The sequence below is a fragment of the Lutjanus erythropterus genome, chromosome 5 (assembly GCF_056507025.1).
Source record: "Lutjanus erythropterus isolate fLutEry1 chromosome 5, fLutEry1.hap2, whole genome shotgun sequence".
Lineage (NCBI taxonomy): Eukaryota > Metazoa > Chordata > Actinopteri > Lutjaniformes > Lutjanidae > Lutjanus > Lutjanus erythropterus.
The window spans coordinates 23,362,738-23,384,462 of record NC_139321.1 but is presented as its reverse complement, the minus strand read 5'-3'; the positions used below and the strand labels follow the sequence as shown (position 1 = coordinate 23,384,462).

Genomic DNA, 21,725 nt, shown 5'->3' with positions numbered 1-21,725 from the left:
GTGCAGTCAAGTTGCATCTACATCATCATTCTTGTTGTCTTCTTGAATTTCACCAAAAAAAAGATCTGTCCATCTGTCAAATGACTACCTGCTGAGGACACAGTCACTTCTGATTGATAACCACCAGCAGGAGACACAATGTTCATTCATTCATTCATCTAACAATGCTGATGATGACAGAAAGTATCCCTTTAGTCGTGAGTTGAGATTGTGTCCACTCTTTTTGGTCAATTAATTTCCATATTTCAAGTTCAGGAGGTGAAACTGAAGCCACATCTGTGTCGTTGAAGATCATATAATCATCATCACAGAAGATCACATGTTTAGGATGTGTGTAATCATTGAGGTGCAACATCAGACCACTGAGGTGAGCATGTGGACATGTAAGTGCAACGACAGCCGGGTAGAGAGCACATTAAGACGGCTCACAGTGGCAAGGACATTATGTCCTGTAATTGATGATGATGGGCTGTCTGTTCTGCTACGCTCAGGTGTGACACACATGCACACGCACACCCCAGCTCCCCCCTCCTCAGCCGGATGCATTTAGCCAGACACATCTGCTCCCAGCCTGAATCACAGCTTGACCATGTGTATCTCACCTGATCACTGAGTCAGTGCTACTGAATCCACTATCGTTTTCGTGTTTGCCACGCTGACTGACTGAGCACACAGTCTGTCCTTCACCGGCTGGGCAGAATTTCTCAATCCACAGTTAATGTGCAAGCATTGATCTGATGGATGGGTTTTGTTTTACACCACTTATGCATTCATCTGCAGGACTCTCAAAGGCACACAGAGCACCATTAGCACAGGATTGAGTTCAGAAAATAAACACTTCAAGATATTCACAACCTGCCTATTATCTATCCCAATGTAGCACACTGAAAGCAGAAAATAAACAGGTAGGAGAACGCTACACCATTCAATTTGAATGAAAATGTGAGCTTTTCTATGAATGAACAGATGAAGAGGTTTACCTCAAGATCAGCCACAGAAATGCAGTGAGTGGCAGGCGGGAGAATGAATGATGGGAGTGACAGAGAGAGAGAGAAAGGGCAAGTAAATACAGCTACACATTGATCACCCCCCCAAAAAATGAGATTAGGGAAATGCCTGGGGGAAATTTAGACACTTACCTCCTTTTCTCCTCCGTTCCTCCTTCCCCTTTCTCCTCTCAGTACAGCAGTGCAGTGGAGTAGATGGCACTCTTCATCTCACTGCTGCTATGGTGTCTGTGAGAGAGCACACCCCTCTCTGCCCATTCATAGCTCCACCGACGCACCACTCATGCATGGACGCACACACACACACATACATATAAATATATAATGGTAGGTGTGCCAATCATACTTGTGTATGCTAATGTCTCCAGCCTGGAAGTGGGAAGCTGTGGGTGTGATGAACAGGTATCATTAAACCACATTAATGCTTACTTACACAGCTGTTGTTCATTGTCTCAGGCTAATTACTTCATCACATTTACAAGGTGAATAAGCTGCTTCCCAAACCTCAGACTGTCACGTACCCTATAACATTAATGTTGCTGACATCATCCATGTGGATGAATCCATGTATGACTCATCTAATTTGTTTTGTAAGCCATACAATAGCCAAACACACCCCATATTAGTCCTCCCAGGCTCCTCAACTGGAAAACACCTTCCAGCAACAAGTCTGTAGACAGATGAGGCAAGTCATTGGCTACAAGCCCTTCATCAAGAGCCAATCAGAGCCCAGCAATGATCTACATCACTGTGCAAAAATGACATCATTGTATGATGGCATTTTAGCAGGAGGTTTCACTACCAGGAAACATCAAAGACACAAGATAATGTTATCAAAGCTAGTTATAATTGACACCTACGCAGGCAGATACAGATCAGACTTGTTTTACATTGCATGAGTCACACAGCCAATCCGCTGGGGAAGTGGGCTCTGCCTGCACTTCATAGAAAACCAAATCACGTACCATTTTGTCAAACCAAAACTGACCTCTGTGATTCATCCCAAAAAGATATCCTCACCGAGGGCATAAAGCTGCAACCTGATGTCTTCCCCTGACAACAAATGCAGACTGAAAGGATCACATTTCATCATAAAACACTTTAATTAATTGGATACACCCTGTGAGATATTTTTGATCACATCATCTAAATCATTCTCTGTAATATCACATTAATAATTAATGATCTGGACCCTGAGATGTAGTCCGACCGAGGTGACAGGAAAACAGGACTTGAGCAGGGCTTCTCAAAGTGCGATCACAGCAAACTAAATGCATTGAAGTATCGCAAACACACATCTGAAAATCACAAATCAGCACACAAAATGAAATTAGTAATTTAAAATATTAAAAACCATCTCATCTCAGTATAAACATTCAATAATCTTAATTCACAACAGGAAAGAAAAACATTTGTGCAACACACTTCAAAATTCCCTGTCTGGACGGTCCTGGGAAGCAAGTTTTTTGCTTAGAGTTCAAAGAAAAGCAACACAAGAGTGTGAGAAATAAAAGCAAACTGTACAGCTTTAAACATCAGGGAACACTAAGCTAAACACACAGGCTTCAGGTTGAAACGCCAAACTAAAACTTCTTTTCAAACATTTTTTGGATACATTAAACAATTCATAGCAAACATTCTTCTCATTAAGATGTGTAGTGTTTTGAAATGACACTATAAAATGATTGCCATGATATTTCTTCTTCTCCTTTACATATTGCCTCAAAGGGCCAATTATCAGCAGCGGGGATGGAAGCAAACTGCTGTCTCAGAGCTTATTTGTAAACAATTATAAAAAGTGCTTAATAATTTTTCACGTGATTGGTTAACATTATGTTGAGAGATGTTTTTTTTTTTGTAGTTTTTGATTGCGTCTGTGTCCACACCACATATGAATGTCTCTCAAACTGCCGTTTCCCTTAAGTCTTTGGGTTCAGATTGAGCAGACTCAGGGTTTTCCTCCGCTGTTCCAGTGGAACTCGGAGTTGATGTCGTCTGGTCCTCTTTGACCTCTTTGGCGTCTGCAGAGGTTGAGCTGGTTGTGCTGGACTTGTCCGGCTTGGTGTCCTGTCCCTGGTCTGAGGACAGCTGCAGGAACAGAGGGACCTCCAGCTGCTCTTTGGTCAGAAGACCTCGTTGGTCGTCAACCCTGCAGCACTGAGCCCTCGTCAGCATGTCCAGAAGCCCTGACACACACAAAACATCATGCTAATTCTGACATTTGGTTAAAGAACACTTGTTAGGTGTTTGCATATTATAGTTGGGAGTGTACTTAAAGGGACAGTTTATATTATAATGATATGTAATTAAATAGTGTAATGTTCAGTGGTCTCTGTATTGGCTAGGATACTAGAGTTAGGCTATATGGATGAAATTATTTATCCTGTTATTTACAATTTTATATGACAATATCAGTATGCACCATAACATAGTATATTTTCTGAAAATTCAACTGAAAAAATTAATGAAAGTTCATTCTTGACCATGAAACTGTACCTGATAAACAATCTCATCTCTAGGACCATTTAGTAGCTTTTGAACATAACACACAATCGTCGTCAGCAGATAGTCATTGAATTGTACTTTCAAAAATATAACTTTTTTATAATTTCATCTGCTGAGAAAACACTGTTTTGTAAATAACTAAGAAACACAAATGGAAATTGCTTCCTTTGTGTCGGAGTTTGTCTTGAGAATGTTTTGGGGGTTTTTTTTGCTTCCAAGGTCATGAATGAACCTACAAGCTTCCCACCTATGAACAGGTATAATCAAGGTACTTCATCACATTCATGAAGATCAGTATTGTCATAGGTTTCTTGTTATAAATGATATGGTAAAAACTCTCTGATGGCAGTCAAATCCTCTTTACAGTATACATTTCCATATCACCCAACCCTTCTAGATACAGCTGAGATGTCCTACCATCCATGTCGCGGTTCTTACTGGGCCTGGGCTGAGACCTGGCTCTGTCTGCCTGCAGCGATGACTTGGAATCCAGACCTCCCGCGCTCACTGCTCCCGCCTGAAACCAAAATAAATCCCAGTGTTATCGATGCAAGTTTCACAGGTTTTAAATCCTAGTGGCGCTGTAGACTACAAATTCTACATATCACACAAGAATTAAACTTTTCAGAGATAAATGTTAATGCTTTCTAACAAGGAATTTTGACAGTGTCCACAGGCCTTGGTCTGCATCCAAAACAAGTCCCTGTGTACTCTTTAGTGCACTACATTTACCGCCAGCCATTTTATTCAAAGCTACTACAGGGAGTTTGTAAATGTAAACAAGTGGCAGATATTAGGAATGACTGTACAGAAATAGCCAGTTTCCTCAGATGTTGTTATCTAAGTCATCAGTATTACATTGAGACTGTTTCATAACCAGTTACAAAGGTACAGTGAGTACTATGTTAACCTGTTAAAATGAAGCAGAACATCAAAAATAAAATATATTATATATATTATATATATATATATATATATATATATATATATATATATATATATATATATATATATATATATATATATATACAGTACAGGCCAAAAGTTTGGACACACCTTCTCATTCAATGCGTTTTCTTTATTTTCATGACTATTTACATTGTAAATTCTCACTGAAGGCATCAAAACTATGAATGAACACATGTGGAGTTATGTACTTAACAAAAAAAGGTGAAATAACTGAAAACATGTTTTATATCCTAGTTTCTTCAAAATAGCCACCCTTTGTTCTGATTACTGCTTTGCACACTCTTGGCATTCTCTCGATGAGCTTCAAGAGGTAGTCACCTGAAATGGTTTTCACTTCACAGGTGTGCCTTAACAGGGTTAATTAGTGGAATTTCTTGCTTTATCAATGGGGTTGGGACCATCAGTTGTGTTGTGCAGAAGTCAGGTTAATACACAGCCGACAGCCGTATTGGACAACTGTTAAAATTCATATTATGGCAAGAACCAATCAGCTAACTAAAGAAAAATGAGTGGCCATCATTACTTTAAGAAATGAAGGTCAGTCAGTCCGGAAAATTGCAAAAACTTTAAATGTGTCCCCAAGTGGAGTCGCAAAAACCATCAAGCGCTACAACGAAACTGGCACACATGAGGACCGACCCAGGAAAGGAAGACCAAGAGTCACCTCTGCTTCTGAGGATAAGTTCATCCAAGTCACCAGCCTCAGAAATCGCAAGTTAACAGCAGCTCAGATCAGAGACCAGATGAATGCCACACAGAGTTCTAGCAGCAGACCCATCTCTAGAACAACTGTTAAGAGGAGACTGCGCGAATCAGGCCTTCATGGTCAAATAGCTGCGAGGAAACCACTGCTAAGGAGAGGCAACAAGCAGAAGAGATTTGTTTGGGCCAAGAAACACAAGGAATGGACATTAGACCAGTGGAAATCTGTGCTTTAGTCTGATGAGTCCAAATTTTAGATCTTTGGTTCCAACCGCTGTGTCTTTGTGAGACGCAGAAAAGGTGAACGGATGGATTCCACATGCCTGGTTCCCACTGTGAAGCATGGAGGAGGAGGTGTGATGGTGTGGGGGTGTTTTGCTGGTGACACTGTTGGGGATTTATTCAAAATTGAAGGCACACTGAACCAGCATGGCTACCACAGCATCCTGCAGCGACATGCCATCCCATCCGGTTTGCGTTTAGTTGGACGATCATATATTTTTTAACAGGACAATAACCCCAAACACACCTCCAGGCTGTGTAAGGGCTATTTGACCAAGAAGGAGAGGGATGGAGTGCTGCCGCAGATGACCTGGCCTCCACAGTCACCGGACCTGAACCCAATCGAGATGGTTTGGGGTGAGCTGGACTGCAGAGTGAAGGCAAAGGGGCCAACAAGTGCTAAACACCTCTGGGAACTCCTTCAAGACTGTTGGAAAACCATTTCAGGTGACTACCTCTTGAAGCTCATCGAGAGAATGCCAAGAGTGTGCAAAGCAGTAATCAGAGCAAAGGGTGGCTATTTTGAAGAAACTAGGATATAAAACATGTTTTCAGTTATTTCACCTTTTTTTGTTAAGTACATAACTCCACATGTGTTCATTCATAGTTTTGATGCCTTCAGTGAGAATTTACAATGTAAATAGTCATGAAAATAAAGAAAACACATTGAATGACAAGGTGTGTCCAAACTTTTGGCCTGTACTGTATATATATATATATATATATATGTAAAAATCTCCTCCTATGTTGTGGTTAATATGATGGGAACACACAGGCCTCTAAAATCAACAAAATATAAAAAGTTCCCTGTAGTAATGTAACGTTTGAATTCTTATTATGGAAAAAGTGTCCATAATATGTACTAGGGCTTAAAAATTAATCTTTTGTTTGATTCAGGCCGCCACAAATGTGACACTGAACAGTTTTTCCCTAAACTTTTCAATTAAAATGAAATTGGTGATGCAAAATAGTCATTAGCACAAATCGCAAGTCATCAAATGGCTAAATAATTTCAATCTGATTTCCCATATCTTGCAGCCCTTGTATAAACATTCTTAATTTCAGCCAACAATCCAACAATGCAATGTGTTGAATTGCTAAATATTCCCTATAGCACTCCCTATAAAAATATAAGGGAAAATGATCTATATTATCTATAAAATAGACAAACAAAAAGTCAAGATGACCTGCTCCTTATTCTTAAAATAGTAATGTGTCCAAAATCATTCCTTCATTTGCATTATTATTTATATAATAATAACTAAGAGCATCTTAGCATCTTCATGTTTCTGCCGTCAACGTTCTCTAAATAGGTGATAAAGTAATTAAGTCAAAACTGCTTTCTAAATTTTATTTATTACTCCACATAAATGAGACAACAATTTAACTAGACAGTATGTATGATTTGTCAGTAGCAGGTTTCTTTATGATGGTTTGTTCAGTGTTTTGCAGTCTAACATGTCCTCACCTGTGATGCTGCAGCTGCACCAGTGGCTTTGGTGTTGTCTTTTCCTGCTCAAACCAAACAAAGATACAAATCAGTTTCTAACAGCGCCTCCACCTCCAGTACAACTGTATTCAGTGGACTGACGATGATGATGCTACAGAACCCAGCAGTGCTCAACACTGACATCAGCCGGATAAAATACTCTTTGACAAGTATGAAACTGGTCCTCCTGGGATACAGCCACTCTAATCGAATCTATTTGCCGCTTCCTAAATGCAGCAAGTGAAGCTGAGCTGGGGAGCACTGATCCAAAGTGATGTTGGTTCTGGTCTCTCAGCAGTTGGGGAATGAGGTAAATGAACGCAGCACTCAACAAACCAAATGGACTCAGACATTTCGACCCCACAGAAAAGAATGAAGAGAGCGTGCGAGAGGGAGAGACACACCAACAAAGAAATCAGAGTAGGGAAAAAGGAACACGCAGACACTGACGCAGAAAAACCAGGGCACTTAAGTGGACAGTGAAAAGACTTTGTCTTTGCCGCCAGCTAAGAGCAAGTGAGGGCAAAGAAACGCAGAAACATTTTCTACGATCCATTAAGAGACAATTAAATGAATGAAGTCTCGGCCCTGGTTCAGGCAGCAGAGTACACACACTGCACTGTGGATGTATCATCCACATCATCGATAATTATCAGTAGATGGAGGGCCTTATCCCATTTGATTTAACTCGTTTAATTTACTCATTGGCCAAGTAGGTTTCTTTTCATCGCGTTTCTGCTTGTTTTGTGGGAGGAGCAGTGTATTTGGTATAAAAGGGATACTTTGGATTATTTTAAGTGTTGCTGTTCGAGGTACGTATCGTCAGTCAGCTACACTAGATGCTGGTCAGCACACACCCAGTTAGAGGAAGCAGAGAGGGGCACCAGCACAGAAGCTAACCAATGAACGGCTATGAACAGGGTCCGCAACAAAACGTATTTTAGCAACTTAATTTTTCAGGTGGGCCTCTTATCATTTTAAGTGTATGCTACATTTAGAATATATTCACCATTTTGCTTTTGCTGGCTTGTATAATGGCTGTTTCCTGTCAGAAAAGCCTGTCTGATGGCAAATATCGCTTTCTCTAAACAAATCAGAAATCAGTCATTTTACCTCGCAGAACACAGGAGTTTCAGGTCTACTGCTGCCTCAGTCTTTTAGATTGTGTTATTGTGTAACTTGTGTGTTTTAAACTGTTAGTTTGGATTCACTAAAGTCACACAATAACAAAAACAAAGTAATAGATCAAGGCATCAGTAAAATAACTCGGCTCATTTTCTTCAAGGCAAAATGACTGATTTCACCTGTAGTTTGGTTGGTTTGGAGAGAGCAATGCTTGGCCTGTGTATCAGCAGTTTCCCATCTGAAAAGGCAGACTGACAGCAAAGTAAAGCAGTGAATATATTCTAAATATAGAGTACGGTGAAACTAATGTTGGGGGTGGACCATTTTTAAGTGGCTCAAATATCTTTTGTTGCTGACCCTGTCCACAGGAGTACATCACTTAGCTTCTGTGCTGGTTCTCATCTCTGCTTCTCCAAATTCGGGGTGTCAACCGCCATCCACTGTAGGTAATACACCGTCTATAGATGCATGCCTCATACAACCCCACTTCAACTAATCTGAACCATCTGTTTAAATGATGTTAACATGTTTCTCTCCAGTTCACATTAAATTAAAATACAGTTTAAAAAAAAACAGTCAAGTATATTAACCTTTAATTTTGTCAAGCCGCAGCGTCTTATTGGCCAGTCTGAACACAGTGCTGCTCATGCTCACAGGCTCGTCGCTTCCAACCTAAAACAAACAAAACATGCACAGCAAAATATGTGGGACTCTGCAAACAGACAGTTTTGGGATCAAGTATTGAGACCCCACAGAAAATGGTGTACAACACAGAGAAAAGATGGTGTAATCCTAATTATTCCACTATTAAAAATACTGAAAACACATTCAGTTTTGAGCGATCACATTAAAATTACAAATTTTATATGAATATTAACATGCACCCTGACGCGTAAAAGGCTGCCTAGCAACAGCTGCTGTAGGCAGGAGAGGCAGTCGAGTGCTGCGACGGGACAGACGGACTGAATTTTAAAAGAGTCATTAACGTGAATTGACTTCATACAGGATTCAATACAGGATTATTACAGTGAGATGTTCGTTATGTCAGGGTTAGAAACGTCCATCCATGATGACAAGCATTTCCAGGTTTTAAAAAATTAACTCGCAAAATTAGTAGTGTGATTAAACTGCAGAACTCAACAAGTTATTGCTTCACAACTGAGAGAAATAACTGTTTTATCTAATTCACTTTATTTGAGGAACTACTGCAGCACAGGCTGGTCTTATGGTCTCATTCACGCACACAGACACTCACCATGGTGACCAGGGTCTCTTGCTGCTTGAGATGGTGTTTCTGTAGCACGGCAGAGAGGGCATCCTGCACCGTCTTACTGGACTTCACCATGATCCCCACTGTCTTACCAGTGAAGGCAATCTCCAGCCTGAAACACACACATGCATTTCAATAACCTCCCTCACAAAGTCAGCACAAACAATAAAACTGAGTCAAATGGAGTGAAACAGCAGAATAAAATCAATAAATTTTAGCCATGCAAAGCCTGTAGAAACAGAATAATCTGTCAGCCAGCGATATGTCTACAGGAAATCCATGTTTGATCATCTGATAATTTATTTGATGCAGATGAATGATTAGTGTGCAGAGAGTCCATCTCCGAGTCTGGTGTTAACTCAAGGACTTCCCTCTAACATGGTGAGAAGTGGCAGGCTGTAGTGGGGATGATGTGGGTGTGAAAGCCTGCTAGGGTGACAAAGAAAGAAAAAAAAGGAAACGAAGGAAGTGACAGAGTTGACTCACGCAAACGTCACCCTGAGCTCGAGAGAGACCTGCTGATCTCTGAGTACAGAGCAGTCCTGGTCCAGAGATAAGGGCTGCTGTGGAGAGAACAACAGTGTATTAGGGAGAAGAGCGAGCAATTAAAGTGACTTCCAGAAACGTCAGCATCAATTGGTGATATTTTAAAATAAGTTTCACAAATGAAAAGTGGGAGTGAGAGGTTGAGAGGATGTTGGAACAGGAAGGGGGTAGTCATCTTTCTCATACCGCCTGTTGCAAAACAACTCTGCAGTTTAGCTACAGTAGATATTTTTGAACAGCTTCTTGATTTAAAAGCTGTGGCTGAAGCTGTAGACAGAGTAGCTGAGCACTCACCCAGTAGGCGATATGTTCATTTTTAACAGAGGAGGTGGCCCAGTGGGAACCACCCAAGTGATAAGTAGACTTTTTTTTTAGTAACACGTTTCTTTTCATTCACCCACCACTAGTGAAGTCACAAACACAGGAAAGAAACATAATTAAGTGTTTGTAAGTGCAAATAAAGACTTAATTAAAAGGCCTCTCTTTTTATCTGGTAGCTGCAAAAGACAATTAACTGTTAATTACTGCATAATTAAGTATGTATTAATCTTAAACCATTTTATAGACTGTTAAACTTATTTTTTTGTTGCTTTATTAACAGTTGATTACCTTCTATAATGTTAGTAAGCATCTTATAGGGCCTTATGGGGACAGCCCAATGGGAACACCTACGTGATGAAAAAGACCAGTTCTTCTGAGCAGCAGTTAATTTCGTTCACTCGCCACTAGCAAAGTCATGAATACATGGGAAAAATAAGCATAATTAACATAGGTTATAAAGGATAATTAACTGTTTATAAGTGTATGATAAAGAATTTATTAATCTTAAGTCACTGTTCACACCTTAGATCTTGTACATTTGGCAAATAAAGCGATTCTGATTCTGACACTAAAGTATGTATTAATCTTAATGAAGCAACAAAATAACTTGGTAAAGGTTTAACGGTCAATAAATTTCTATAATGTTAATAGTATTTTATAAGGCCTTAAGGGGATGATCCAGTGGGAACCCCCAAGTGATGAGAAGACTGTTTTTTTTTTTTTGTTTGTTTTTTAAGTAACTGTTTTTTTATTCTCCTACTACTAGTAAGATCAGTGAGTCCAGCAGACTAGACAAGAGCAGACAGACTAGACATATTCAACTGAACAACCCCTCTGCCCCTACACACTCTCTGCTGCTGGGGAAGGGAGACAGGGGATGGAAGGTTAACAAGGGGGATGCATTTTGGTAATTTTGTGGGTTGGGAATCCTCCTTGTCCCACCTCCGATTGCCTACTTCGCTCACCTTGTCCTTGCCATGAAGGTAGATGATGACATCTTTCAGTGGGAAGCCCCTCTTCTCACACAAACTGGCCAGCATGTCTTTGATGGGTTGGCCGTTGCGTGTGGGGGCCAGGGAGGCACTGCCGTCAGGCAGGTAGACACAGCAGTAGCCCCCCTCCACCCCTATCCGACCACCACCTCCTCCACCCTGCTCCGGAGACCGGGGACTCGACCTCCCGTTCTAAATCACCAACAGAGAACAGAGGAAAGATTATTTAAGAGTGAAAAACATAACTCAAAACAACAGAGTTACTCACTTTATGGCATATTTTCTCTAAACTGTGAGATCTGTGACTTTGAAGACTATGTTTGGTCATTCATATGTGCCTCTAGAATCAGAAAAAATTCACACTGATTTCCAATAAGCAGTAATGTAGAGTAACAAAGTACATTCAATCATGTACTGTAGTTAATTATAATTTGGGGGTACTTCTACTTCACTATTATTTCTGTTTTTGCTACTTTATATTTCCACTTCACTTCAAAGGGAAATGTTGTACTTTCTACTTGACTACAATTATTTGACAGCTTTAGTTCCTTTTAAGATTTTACACAATGGATAATATAATAAGCTTTTAAAATACAGCACAATGTTTAAAGATGTTCATAAGATTAAACCAGTGGTTTCCAACCTTTTTGGCTTCTGACATCTTAAAAAAAAGCAGTGGGTTGGAGTCGTATTTCAGATGTTTGAGTTGTTAACACCTCCTCCAAAAGAGCAATTTTTACCCTCTAAACTTTTTACATAATGATGCAATATCTCATGAAAAATCAAAGATTAGAGAAAACTCGCCAAATTAGTTAGAGGGGCAAACCAATGCTCTTACTTTAACTACATTTTTCTTCAACTACATTTTGCTGCCAACACTCATTTTACTTCAGTAGGATTTTTTATGCGGGACTTATCAAGTATTTTTACATGGTTGTATTGGTACTTTTACTTGAGTAAATGATCTGAATGTTTCTTCCACCACTGCCCAAAAACCTGCACCAGCTCCAAACCCCATTGTCAACAGATGCACTGACCTCTATCTGCCTGTAGAGGGCGCCGAGCTCCACACTGCTGCTCGATTTGACCGACATGTGCAGCTCTTTTCGGGGGACTAGACCATGGATGTTGGATGCATCTATTGATACCAATGGGGAGAAAGAACAAGAAGGGAGCCAGGGAGAAACTGTGAAATAAAAGTCACAGAATGTAAATCAAGGAGAGGCACATGATCGGCCATTTGGCAGGCACTACCTCCCCAGGATCCTCTTTTCTGACGCTGTTTCTCTGAGGCACTCTTGCCACCTGGCAAGCTGTTAGAGTCTGAGGTCTTCTGTTTGAGACAGGGATGAAAGAAATGCCATAACAGCAAGATTAAAACAAGAATCTCTCACATGTTTTTATTCATTCCCTGCCCCTCCATCTCCTCCCTGTCGCTCTACCTTCTTGTCGTTGAACGAGGGGCTTCTGGAGCCCACGTCCTCCAAGGATCCCATCCGGATTGGCTGAGGTGCCATGGTGCAGCTCTGATAGAGAGGAGAGCGCACAAAGCGCCTGTAGCTGTCCATCTTCATCAGTTTAAATATCTGACACAAAACAGGGACAAGTGGAACACACAGTCAGCCAGGCAGCAACGTATGACAGACTACGTTTACATGCGCATAACAAAAATACATTTTGGCTAATGAACTAAAAAATTCCACTGATATTCTCATTGACATGTAGCCGTGCATATGCAGATAATGGAAAAGTGAAAAGGCTGGAGCCACTTGAGCAGTGCTACATCACATATGCGCTTACACACATGAAATCACTTGTAACAGAATATCAGTGCAACAATCCTGCCATGAACAGACAGTTTTAAGGGGCTATAGAGAGAGGCAGGGGCAGATTTTGTCATTTTGGGGCCTAAGGCAAATACAGGCATGGTGCCCTCCACATCCCTTGTTCTCTCTGTTCTTAAATCTTTGAAAAAAGGGGTAAAAAAGCCATAAAAATAAACTTATTTATGGTGGAGTGCAGAAGTTGGATCAAGAAGCTGCTCTTCAGTCTGGTGATACAGCAGGGGTTACTTCTGATAACAGCAGGGTGAACAGGCTGTGGCTGGGGTGGGTACTGTCTTTTAGTATCCTTCCACTTCCTCCTTTCTTCAGCACCGAAGGGGGTAACTCTGCTTCATATTTTAACAATCTGCACACCACACTGAGTCGTTTGTTTCCATGAACTGGCCACTGTCTTCCTGAATTATTTCTGTAGATGAGATCACTGAATATTCAAAGTTAGCCGGGGAGGCCCTCAGACACTCATGAATTACGCATTCTGATGCTATTTTAGCATGTGGATTTTAAAACATAATTAGCAAAAAGGTAAAACAAACCTAAATAATCTTAACCATAAATTTATGAGGCATTTTATGGGGCACTTGGTAAGTTGGGGCCTAAGGCAACTGCAGACTCTTGCCTAATGGTAACCTCCCCTGGAGAGAGACGCGCGACACAGCACTTCAACCTCCTGGAGTCTCAGGTGTTGTGGAGGAGGTTTCTGCACGGTGCTGTGGGGAAGCCTGAACACTGTCTACATATGAAACTGATCATGCTCGAGTCCCAGTGTGAACCTTTGGCTGTAAATACATATATTAAAATTCTATTTAATATGTACAAAGAACTTAAATTTGAGACAATGGTTGTAAAGTCTGGGACAGTTGATAGTATTTAGGACAGCTGTAAGGAAAAAAGTTAAATTGTGCCAAAGCCATTTTGCTTTTTTTGCAAGTATTTTTTCACAGCCTCTCTTTCATTTGTTCAGCCACCTCTGTGAAAAGGTTGGTAGTGAAATATTTGTGCATATCCAAAAACCTGTTTACACCAAAGTCTTTCATAATATCTAAGAGTAAATGTGTTTGTCCTTCTGACCAGACTGTGGGCTTTTTGTGCATGCATCTCTACACCAGCTGCAACACAGAGGGCTGACCATAATCAGACAAGTGCTGTGTATTGCAAACTATGGTATAAAACAATTAAGACGCATATTCAAAATGCTTTGTACACATGTCCCAAGAATGCTCCTAAAACCTGAATAATACCGGTGCATCCCATGTCTTAACTACGTTCTACTGGTGGTACTACTTAGCTGCATTCAGAACAAGACTTAATTCAGAATATCCAAACAGAATATGCCATTTACATGACCTGTATCAATCAATCAGAATACTGTCAAAATTAGTGCGCATGTAAACATAGTCACTTTATTACTGAGGTAAAGTGGGAGAGTGGACTCCAAACAGACCTGTGTTTGAGCCTTGTTGAACATGTCGGGGGTGGGCTGCTCCAGGTCCTTCTCCTCCGTCTTGGCTGTGTCATCGATGTTGACTGAGTAGGGCGCGCTGTCCGACAGGTAGGTGTCGTAGATGGCACGAGCCTCTGTCTTAAGCTGTGAACACAACAGCTCCGTCAGACTGATCATCTAATCTGATGAGGCATCTTTTTAACAAGAACAAATGCAAACAACACTCAAGAGTCAATTTCCCCTTTGCTTTCATCTGAGTATTTAGCTTTCAATACTCATCTAAGAAGTCACTCAGTCTGTGTATGTATTTGTACACTGGCTTGATGTCTGTCTTTGTTAAGTGTACCAAGAATCTAATCAACCCTTCCTGAGCATCCACACTGTGAGTCATACAATCAATAAGTCACTGAAAGCCAATTCATTTACCAGTAGGCTGAGCAACAACAGAAACAAGCCTGATGTGTGGTCAGTGAACAACCCTGTCAATTTCTGCATGTCCTGTTTCTTTACAAATGACTTGAATTAGCTGGACGACATTTCTGGCAAGAAGGTACCAAACAGATTTAAAGCTAATCATAACTTTTAAAGCTTCCCAGCGGGCCGCCTTTATTTGAAGGAAAGGTATAAAAGAACGAATGATTTGCAAATGAATGGTTGAAAAACTGTATGGTCAACTGTAAATATATCATATTTTACTGAACTGTTCACTCATTATGGTTTGTTAAAATATATCAAATATAGCTTTTATTATGTTATAATATTTTATATTTAGTTAACATGTCTTAATCAATCAACAGCGTAGTAATCAAAACAAAAAGTAAGTAAGTAGTAAAGTAAAAAAAAACGTCCACCACTGTATAGAGGAGAGCACTAGTAAAGACCCTGGTTATAAGTGCTGTGAGAAGCTGAAGTCACAGACTTTATTCAGGGGATGGAAACAGACAGAAGCTCCCTCTTATCAGGAGTGGTTCATAGAACTTGGACAGATGGCCTCATATGAACATTTCTATAGAAAGAATTACAGATGGGATGATTATCTTAAAATGTGTCTCTAAAAATAAGTAATGCTGTATCCAATATTTGTGCCGAGTATTATGTATGTTAAAAAAACTTTAAGTAATTAAAAAAAATCTGCAGAAAGTAAACAGCTATATAGCAACCAAGTTTTCCTCACTGTAAACATTCAACATCTTGTCTTCAACTATCACAATAAGTTTCAGGAAAATTATAATGAAGAGTGTTGCTAATAAACTTACAAAAGGAGGACATGCGGAGTGAAATCCAAAGCAGCATAATGAATCACAAATGACGAGTAAAATGATTCAGCATGTACAGAAGTAAAATGTGACAACATACCTCATCTAAGGAGGTGGCTGGGATCTTCTTGAACCTTTCACAAGCCTGCCAGAATAAAATGTTCTCCGCGCTCACCTCAGACTTCAAGAAGGACTGTGGAGAAAGAGACACACACACACACACACACACACACACACACACACACACACACACACACACACACACACACACACACACACACACACACACACACACACACCATGTATGAACATAGGACACACCCCGTGACAGAGGTCATTCAGAAACATCAACGTTTGAATTTCTCCTTAAAACTACAACATGTCTCACCGTAAAGAAGTGGACTCCACAGGGGTCCTCCAACAGCTTCTCGAATGAAAGAGCCCAGCTCAGCACGTTGTTGGCTGGGCTGACATCTCCACCCGGGGTCCCTGGAAGGCTGGAGCTGCTGCCTCCGCAGCCCCGTGCAGACATGTTCAACTCTACGACACACAAAGACACAAACACACCCATTTATCAGCACAGAAAAGCATGACCGAGACCGAGACTGAATCAGATAGTTTCTTCTGTCGTGCACAGACATGTTTCACTTCTTAGAAACGTTGGTTAGTTCATGCTTACCTCCGTCTGACACTGCCTGGATCTGTGAACAGAGAGAGATAGATGAGGTGAGGTAGGTAAAAACACTAAAAACACCTAATAAGAGCGAGTACACATCATTCAGACTGTCATAAACAAAAATGTTTTACTGGGTTCCAATGGTAGCAGTTGAGAAATATTAACATTCACTTGATTGAGAAATTAGATGTAAATATACACTTCTTGTCTAAGATGAAGCAATCAAAAGAAAACCACAGAAGAAGAGTTCATTCTGGTGACAAATGTGGGGATTGTCAGGTCATAAAATACAACAGCAACAGTTTTACAGCGCACATAGCACTGCGTACTTACAGTTTGTTTAATGCAGAAGCTACACACATTCAGAATCACACAGGCATACATTTAGGAAGTGAAATGTCACACCAGCTGCATGTGTTTTGCTGTGTGTTTTTTTTCATTTGTGACAATGTAGTGCAATCAGTCAAGGCTGTTTTCACAGGAAGTGGTTGTGACACTGATGACAATGGCTCTCATTCAGCTTTCAGAGCTCACAAAATTCACATCTTGTAAAGGTTCTGTTTCGAATCGGGCACTTTCACAGTTATAAATCCTGCCAAGGAATTCTGCAAACCATTGGCACACAAACCTATGCTGACAACTGATGTTGGCGTGTTACGCAGATATCAAGGCACCAAATATGGATCAAAACCCCCAGAGAGGCTTTTCAGAAAAAGAGGATCCGCAGGTTAACAGGACTGATTTTAACTGACAGTGAGGGAAATCCTCCATGTTAAGTTCCTAGAATGACATTCACACAGAAAAGCTCCTGCTCAAGAATCCAGTTAATACTGAAATACTGATATCTAGCTTTGCTAATTCATGTCATGCTATATTTTCTTTTTTGCTGAATAAAAAACATACTGGGTTTTTATCGTGCATGACTTCACTCTGTTCGTATGATAAAAATGAATAGAATTTTTAAAAATGAAATATCCTTTAGTGGTGGCACAGTGGTCAGGTTTTAATCTATAGGCCTTTCTGTCTGTACTTTACATGTTCTTTTGTCTGACATGGCTCCACAAACATGCCCTAAATTCAAACTCTTCATCCAGAGGTGAGGATGTGAGTGTTTGTCAGTCTATAGTTCTATGAGAACCAACCTGCAAGAGTACACTGGGTGTTAAATGTCTAAAAATAAACTTGAAAGCAACATTGTCCTGTCAAATGAGTAAGTGTCTCTTTATGAGTCTTAACAAATCATTAATAGTGTTTTAGAAGGCGTTTGTGTTTGTAATGGTAAAACTGAGCAACATGTTCCTGTGGTCTGGTAGGTGGTCACTGAACTCAAAATCCAGAATGTGTATTTTCAGAGCAGTGGGCTTTTGGCCTTCTAACTATGTTGAAATCCTATTTAATATACAGTCTATGGCTCCAACTCACTATTTGGACTATTTAGAAAGTCCAGCTTATCTTGACCTAATTTCTTTCTTAAACGCTCATGGTGTCCAAATCAAATCACCAGCTAAGATAGTATTAACCAAGACAGCAAGGAGCATCTCTTATGTAGAAAAATGGTTAAACACATTCCTTAACACAAGAAGAATGAATTTACAATATTGAACCAGTTTTGTTAAACAAATTGTCAGTGACAAGATGTACAGCATGTGTGTGACTTCTAGTGCATGCAAAGAGAAAGTATTCTTGACAGCCGCTCAAAGACGATAGCTCTTGGCATCTGATAAGCTTTGCCCATATAAGGCTGATAAGGGCTGGTTGTTTCTGCAGGTGTGAGCTCCACTGTGGCTCCACCTCTTCAACTTTTTTTGCTCTACTGCTCAAACTCTGGTTCCACAACCATGACATGTCAGTGCCTCCAAATGAACTTATCAGGAGACGCCAACACACACGATCCACAATTTTTTACAAACTGCAATAAAGGCAAATATTAGTCATTGTCCTGCTTGTCCACCTTTCGATTTCGAGAGCAACAGCTTAAGGATTAGGATTCTCTGAAAATCCTGTCAAAATAGAGACAAACATGCACAAAGAGTCCAATCAAGATTTCCAATCGCACTAAATACAAAAACACACAGACCAACTTTTTGTTTTTATACCATGGCAGCAGCCACATCCTCTCTGCTTCTGCAAAACACATCTTTATATACACTTTCACACCTTCTGCAGAACTGTGTCAATTCAAGTAACGTAATTGTCTCGCACAGAATACACCAAAGCCAACTCAGCCTACACATGACAGATTGGCAAACAGGCACGGTTTGGTTTCCGCTTCTGACTCAGGCTGGCCCGGTCTGTTTTCAGTAGCTACCAACTGTAGGCACACGGGCCTGATTGATTCTGGCACAGCTGAGGAGCTGAGACGGCCGATACAAGTCAACCCAAGAAAGTGATCTACCGTACTCCTGCATGTCAATTCAACACACGGTTCAGAGAGCAGACTGAAAAGTGGTCGAAAATTTAGAAAGACAATCCTGTTTTTTTTTTTTTGTTGTTGTTGTTGTTCTATAATTACAAGGATACAACTTAAAAAGGTATTCAACACACTGAACTCCCGACAGACTTGTCTTAAATACAAGTACACTTGCATGAACAGACCACTTGATCCAAAGGACAGCTGCAGAACCAAACCAAACCAAACCAAACAACAGTGCTGCCAACTCACCATGTGGCCGACAGGAAGCCCTCGAGCACTGCAGTTCTTCGCCATGGTGGCCCGGACACCAGACTACAATCCGAAGGCTTAACTCGATGTGCACTCTGTCAGGGGACACAGTGAAGTGCTCCACCCAAACATGATGCACACTTTTCATACACACTCACACACACACACACACATACGCACACACAATGAAAAACCCATCACTTGGGTCTTCCTGTCACTTCCTGCCTGGAAGGGAAGTCTTGCCATAGCAACAAGCCACAAAAGAGGAAGTATGGTTACTATGATCAAACTGTTCTCAGCCTACGTCTTGAGAAACACTGTGATGTGGGAACACAGACAAGACAAACACACTCATTCTGCTTTTGATGTAGTCACTGGATGACTTACTAGACACAGCTTACAACCATTAAACAATCTACAGAGCAATTTTACAGCTACACTTCTGCATCACAGAAGGGATTTTTAAACACGTGTCAGTTTTCTTCTCATTTGTAGACAGTGAAATTTCCTTTTATCTGCAAGTCATTGAGGTTATACAAAAATACACTATATGGACACTATGGCTTGGTCAAAAATCATTCAAAGTGTGATCTCTCCTCAATGGGCAGCCTGTGGGTTGAATCCAGCCCTTTGATAATTCAGAAATATGAAAAATATATATATATCATTGTGATTTTATGGAAATAACCTGCTAATATTCTACATTTGAATGTTTAGTAGAAGATCATCATGTTATGGGAAAGCTAATTAGCCCCATTCACTGGTTAAGTGCTGTTAAGCACAGACACTTATTTCAAAAAGTTTTAACTCAGGATGAATGAAAAAAAGATGCTAAATGCAACACTGTGTTTATTAAAACAGATAGCTTCTAATTTAGTATTAATCTAGTATTACAAAGGTGTGTTACTTCCTGTACTTTTGTACATAATGGTTCTTTTCCAACTGTGAAAACCACTAAAGTTGAGAAAAAAATAAATGAAAAGTCACATTGTGTCATACATTTTAATTCCTAACTTTACAAGTCAGACATAGGAAATGCCTTCTAAAACAGTACCTAAAGAGGCCTGCCAAAGGTACTAAGAGTAGATAACACTGTGACTCCTCCTAAAAATCTTTCTTTCAAGATGGAAATCCTCCCATACTGAAGTTTCATGAAACTCATCACTGAACTTCTACAGGGCGCAGGAGTAATTTTAACTTTACATCTCTAAAACAACTACAGGTTTATTTCTCAAAACACAACTTCTCACTTTTTACTGTTCAGAATACTTAAAAAGGAAACTTGTTTGATACACAAAGCGTCACTGTTTTGCAACTATTGCAATTTAGTGACAGCAGAAGATCCCAAGCAGTGTGTGCACGTAAGATAAACTGCACTAAACTTTTCAGCTGGCTTCAGGTGTGAATTGTATCGTCCTACCTTTTGGCTTGCCATGATATCGGTGGTTATCACGCACCATTTGTCATAATTCCTGAGTTTCTTTTGCGCTGCAGCTTTTACCAGGTGGGAGAACCTGCGATAAAGTCCTCTGAAAGCGACCATCTTCAAAGAAACTGTGCGGGTGAAGAGGAGAAAGGCGCAAACATCCAGCAGCGCAGCGCCTAAAGTTCACGGGTCAGAGTTAATTAACAGCTTCAGTCTTACCTGCCAGTCTGGTCAGCTGACATGCGCTCGAGCTGGAGACACAGGTGAAGCAGGACATTTAATCAACAGTCCTCTTTTTGTCCTTTGAAATTGTCGTTTATCTGACACGTGTCAACAACTTTACTGTCTAGTTTTGCTTGGATATCATTTCTTGCAAAGTGGCTGCAGCATATCCAACATAACATCAGCTAGTTCTGACTTAGTGGCAACATTGTTAACTTGTAAGAGTAAAAAAACAAAACATTATTTGCTAGCAATATAGTTCAGCTTACAAAAAATAGTAATGGGAGACAGTAAAATAAAATTAGAAAATTAGCATGGATGAAACCTTCAGGAAAGAATATCTTGCTGTTTCCTAAGTAAATGCTATAAAATAGCAGCACTGTGTTGTGCAGTTAGCATTGCAGGCCCTGTGATAACTTAATGTGGAGGATTTAACATTATTTTACATTAGCCTGTAAACATGCTGATATGTACAATAGCAAGTTAATTAGTTAGAAAGTTAAACCAGTTGATTCATGTTTATATTAATGTTAACATGTTACAGCAGGGTTGTGAGGGTTACTTTGAAAATGTATTCAAACAAAATTACTAGTAATTACCTGTTCAAAAATGTAGTCAGTAACATAACCTGATTACTTTCCATTACTTTTGGATTAACTCAGTACCAGATATGAGTATCTTATTTAGCCTATTATAATGCTTTGTGTTTTTAGTACATTGCCCATTGTTTTCTAGTACTTTGTTAATTGAGCACATTTAAATGTACTCTGTTAAACATGTTAACACTTCACAGTCAGTCAAACAAAAAGCACTGCTAGAGTTTCACAGGAAAACGGCGGTGCAGAGTTTCCCAAACACTTGAAGTGAATGGTGATCAGTTTTCAAACAGAAGTCTCCTAAAGCCCTGACATGCCATTCACTTGCACACACACTTTGGTTTACTTCAGGCCAGAGTGGTGTAAGACTCATGAGATGTTATGTGTGTGCACG

At 40.1% G+C, this 21,725-nt stretch overlaps 1 protein-coding gene across 1 annotated transcript; it reads right to left on the bottom strand.

Annotated features, from left to right (window-relative positions):
* Positions 1-2,091: 2,091 nt before the first annotated feature.
* Positions 2,092-20,695, bottom strand: rgs14b (regulator of G protein signaling 14b). The gene is made up of 15 exons (XM_084719285.1): positions 20,508-20,695; positions 16,429-16,450; positions 16,138-16,289; positions 15,850-15,942; positions 14,494-14,637; positions 12,651-12,794; positions 12,463-12,541; positions 12,246-12,346; positions 11,182-11,400; positions 9,836-9,909; positions 9,335-9,461; positions 8,670-8,751; positions 6,934-6,977; positions 3,930-4,029; positions 2,092-3,193 (listed from the first exon to the last, which is right to left on the bottom strand). The coding sequence occupies exons 1-15, from the start codon at positions 20,628-20,630 to the stop codon at positions 2,910-2,912; spliced, it is 1,788 nt and encodes a 595-aa protein (XP_084575411.1). The 5' UTR covers positions 20,631-20,695; the 3' UTR covers positions 2,092-2,909.
* Between the last annotated feature and the right edge of the window lie 1,030 nt (positions 20,696-21,725).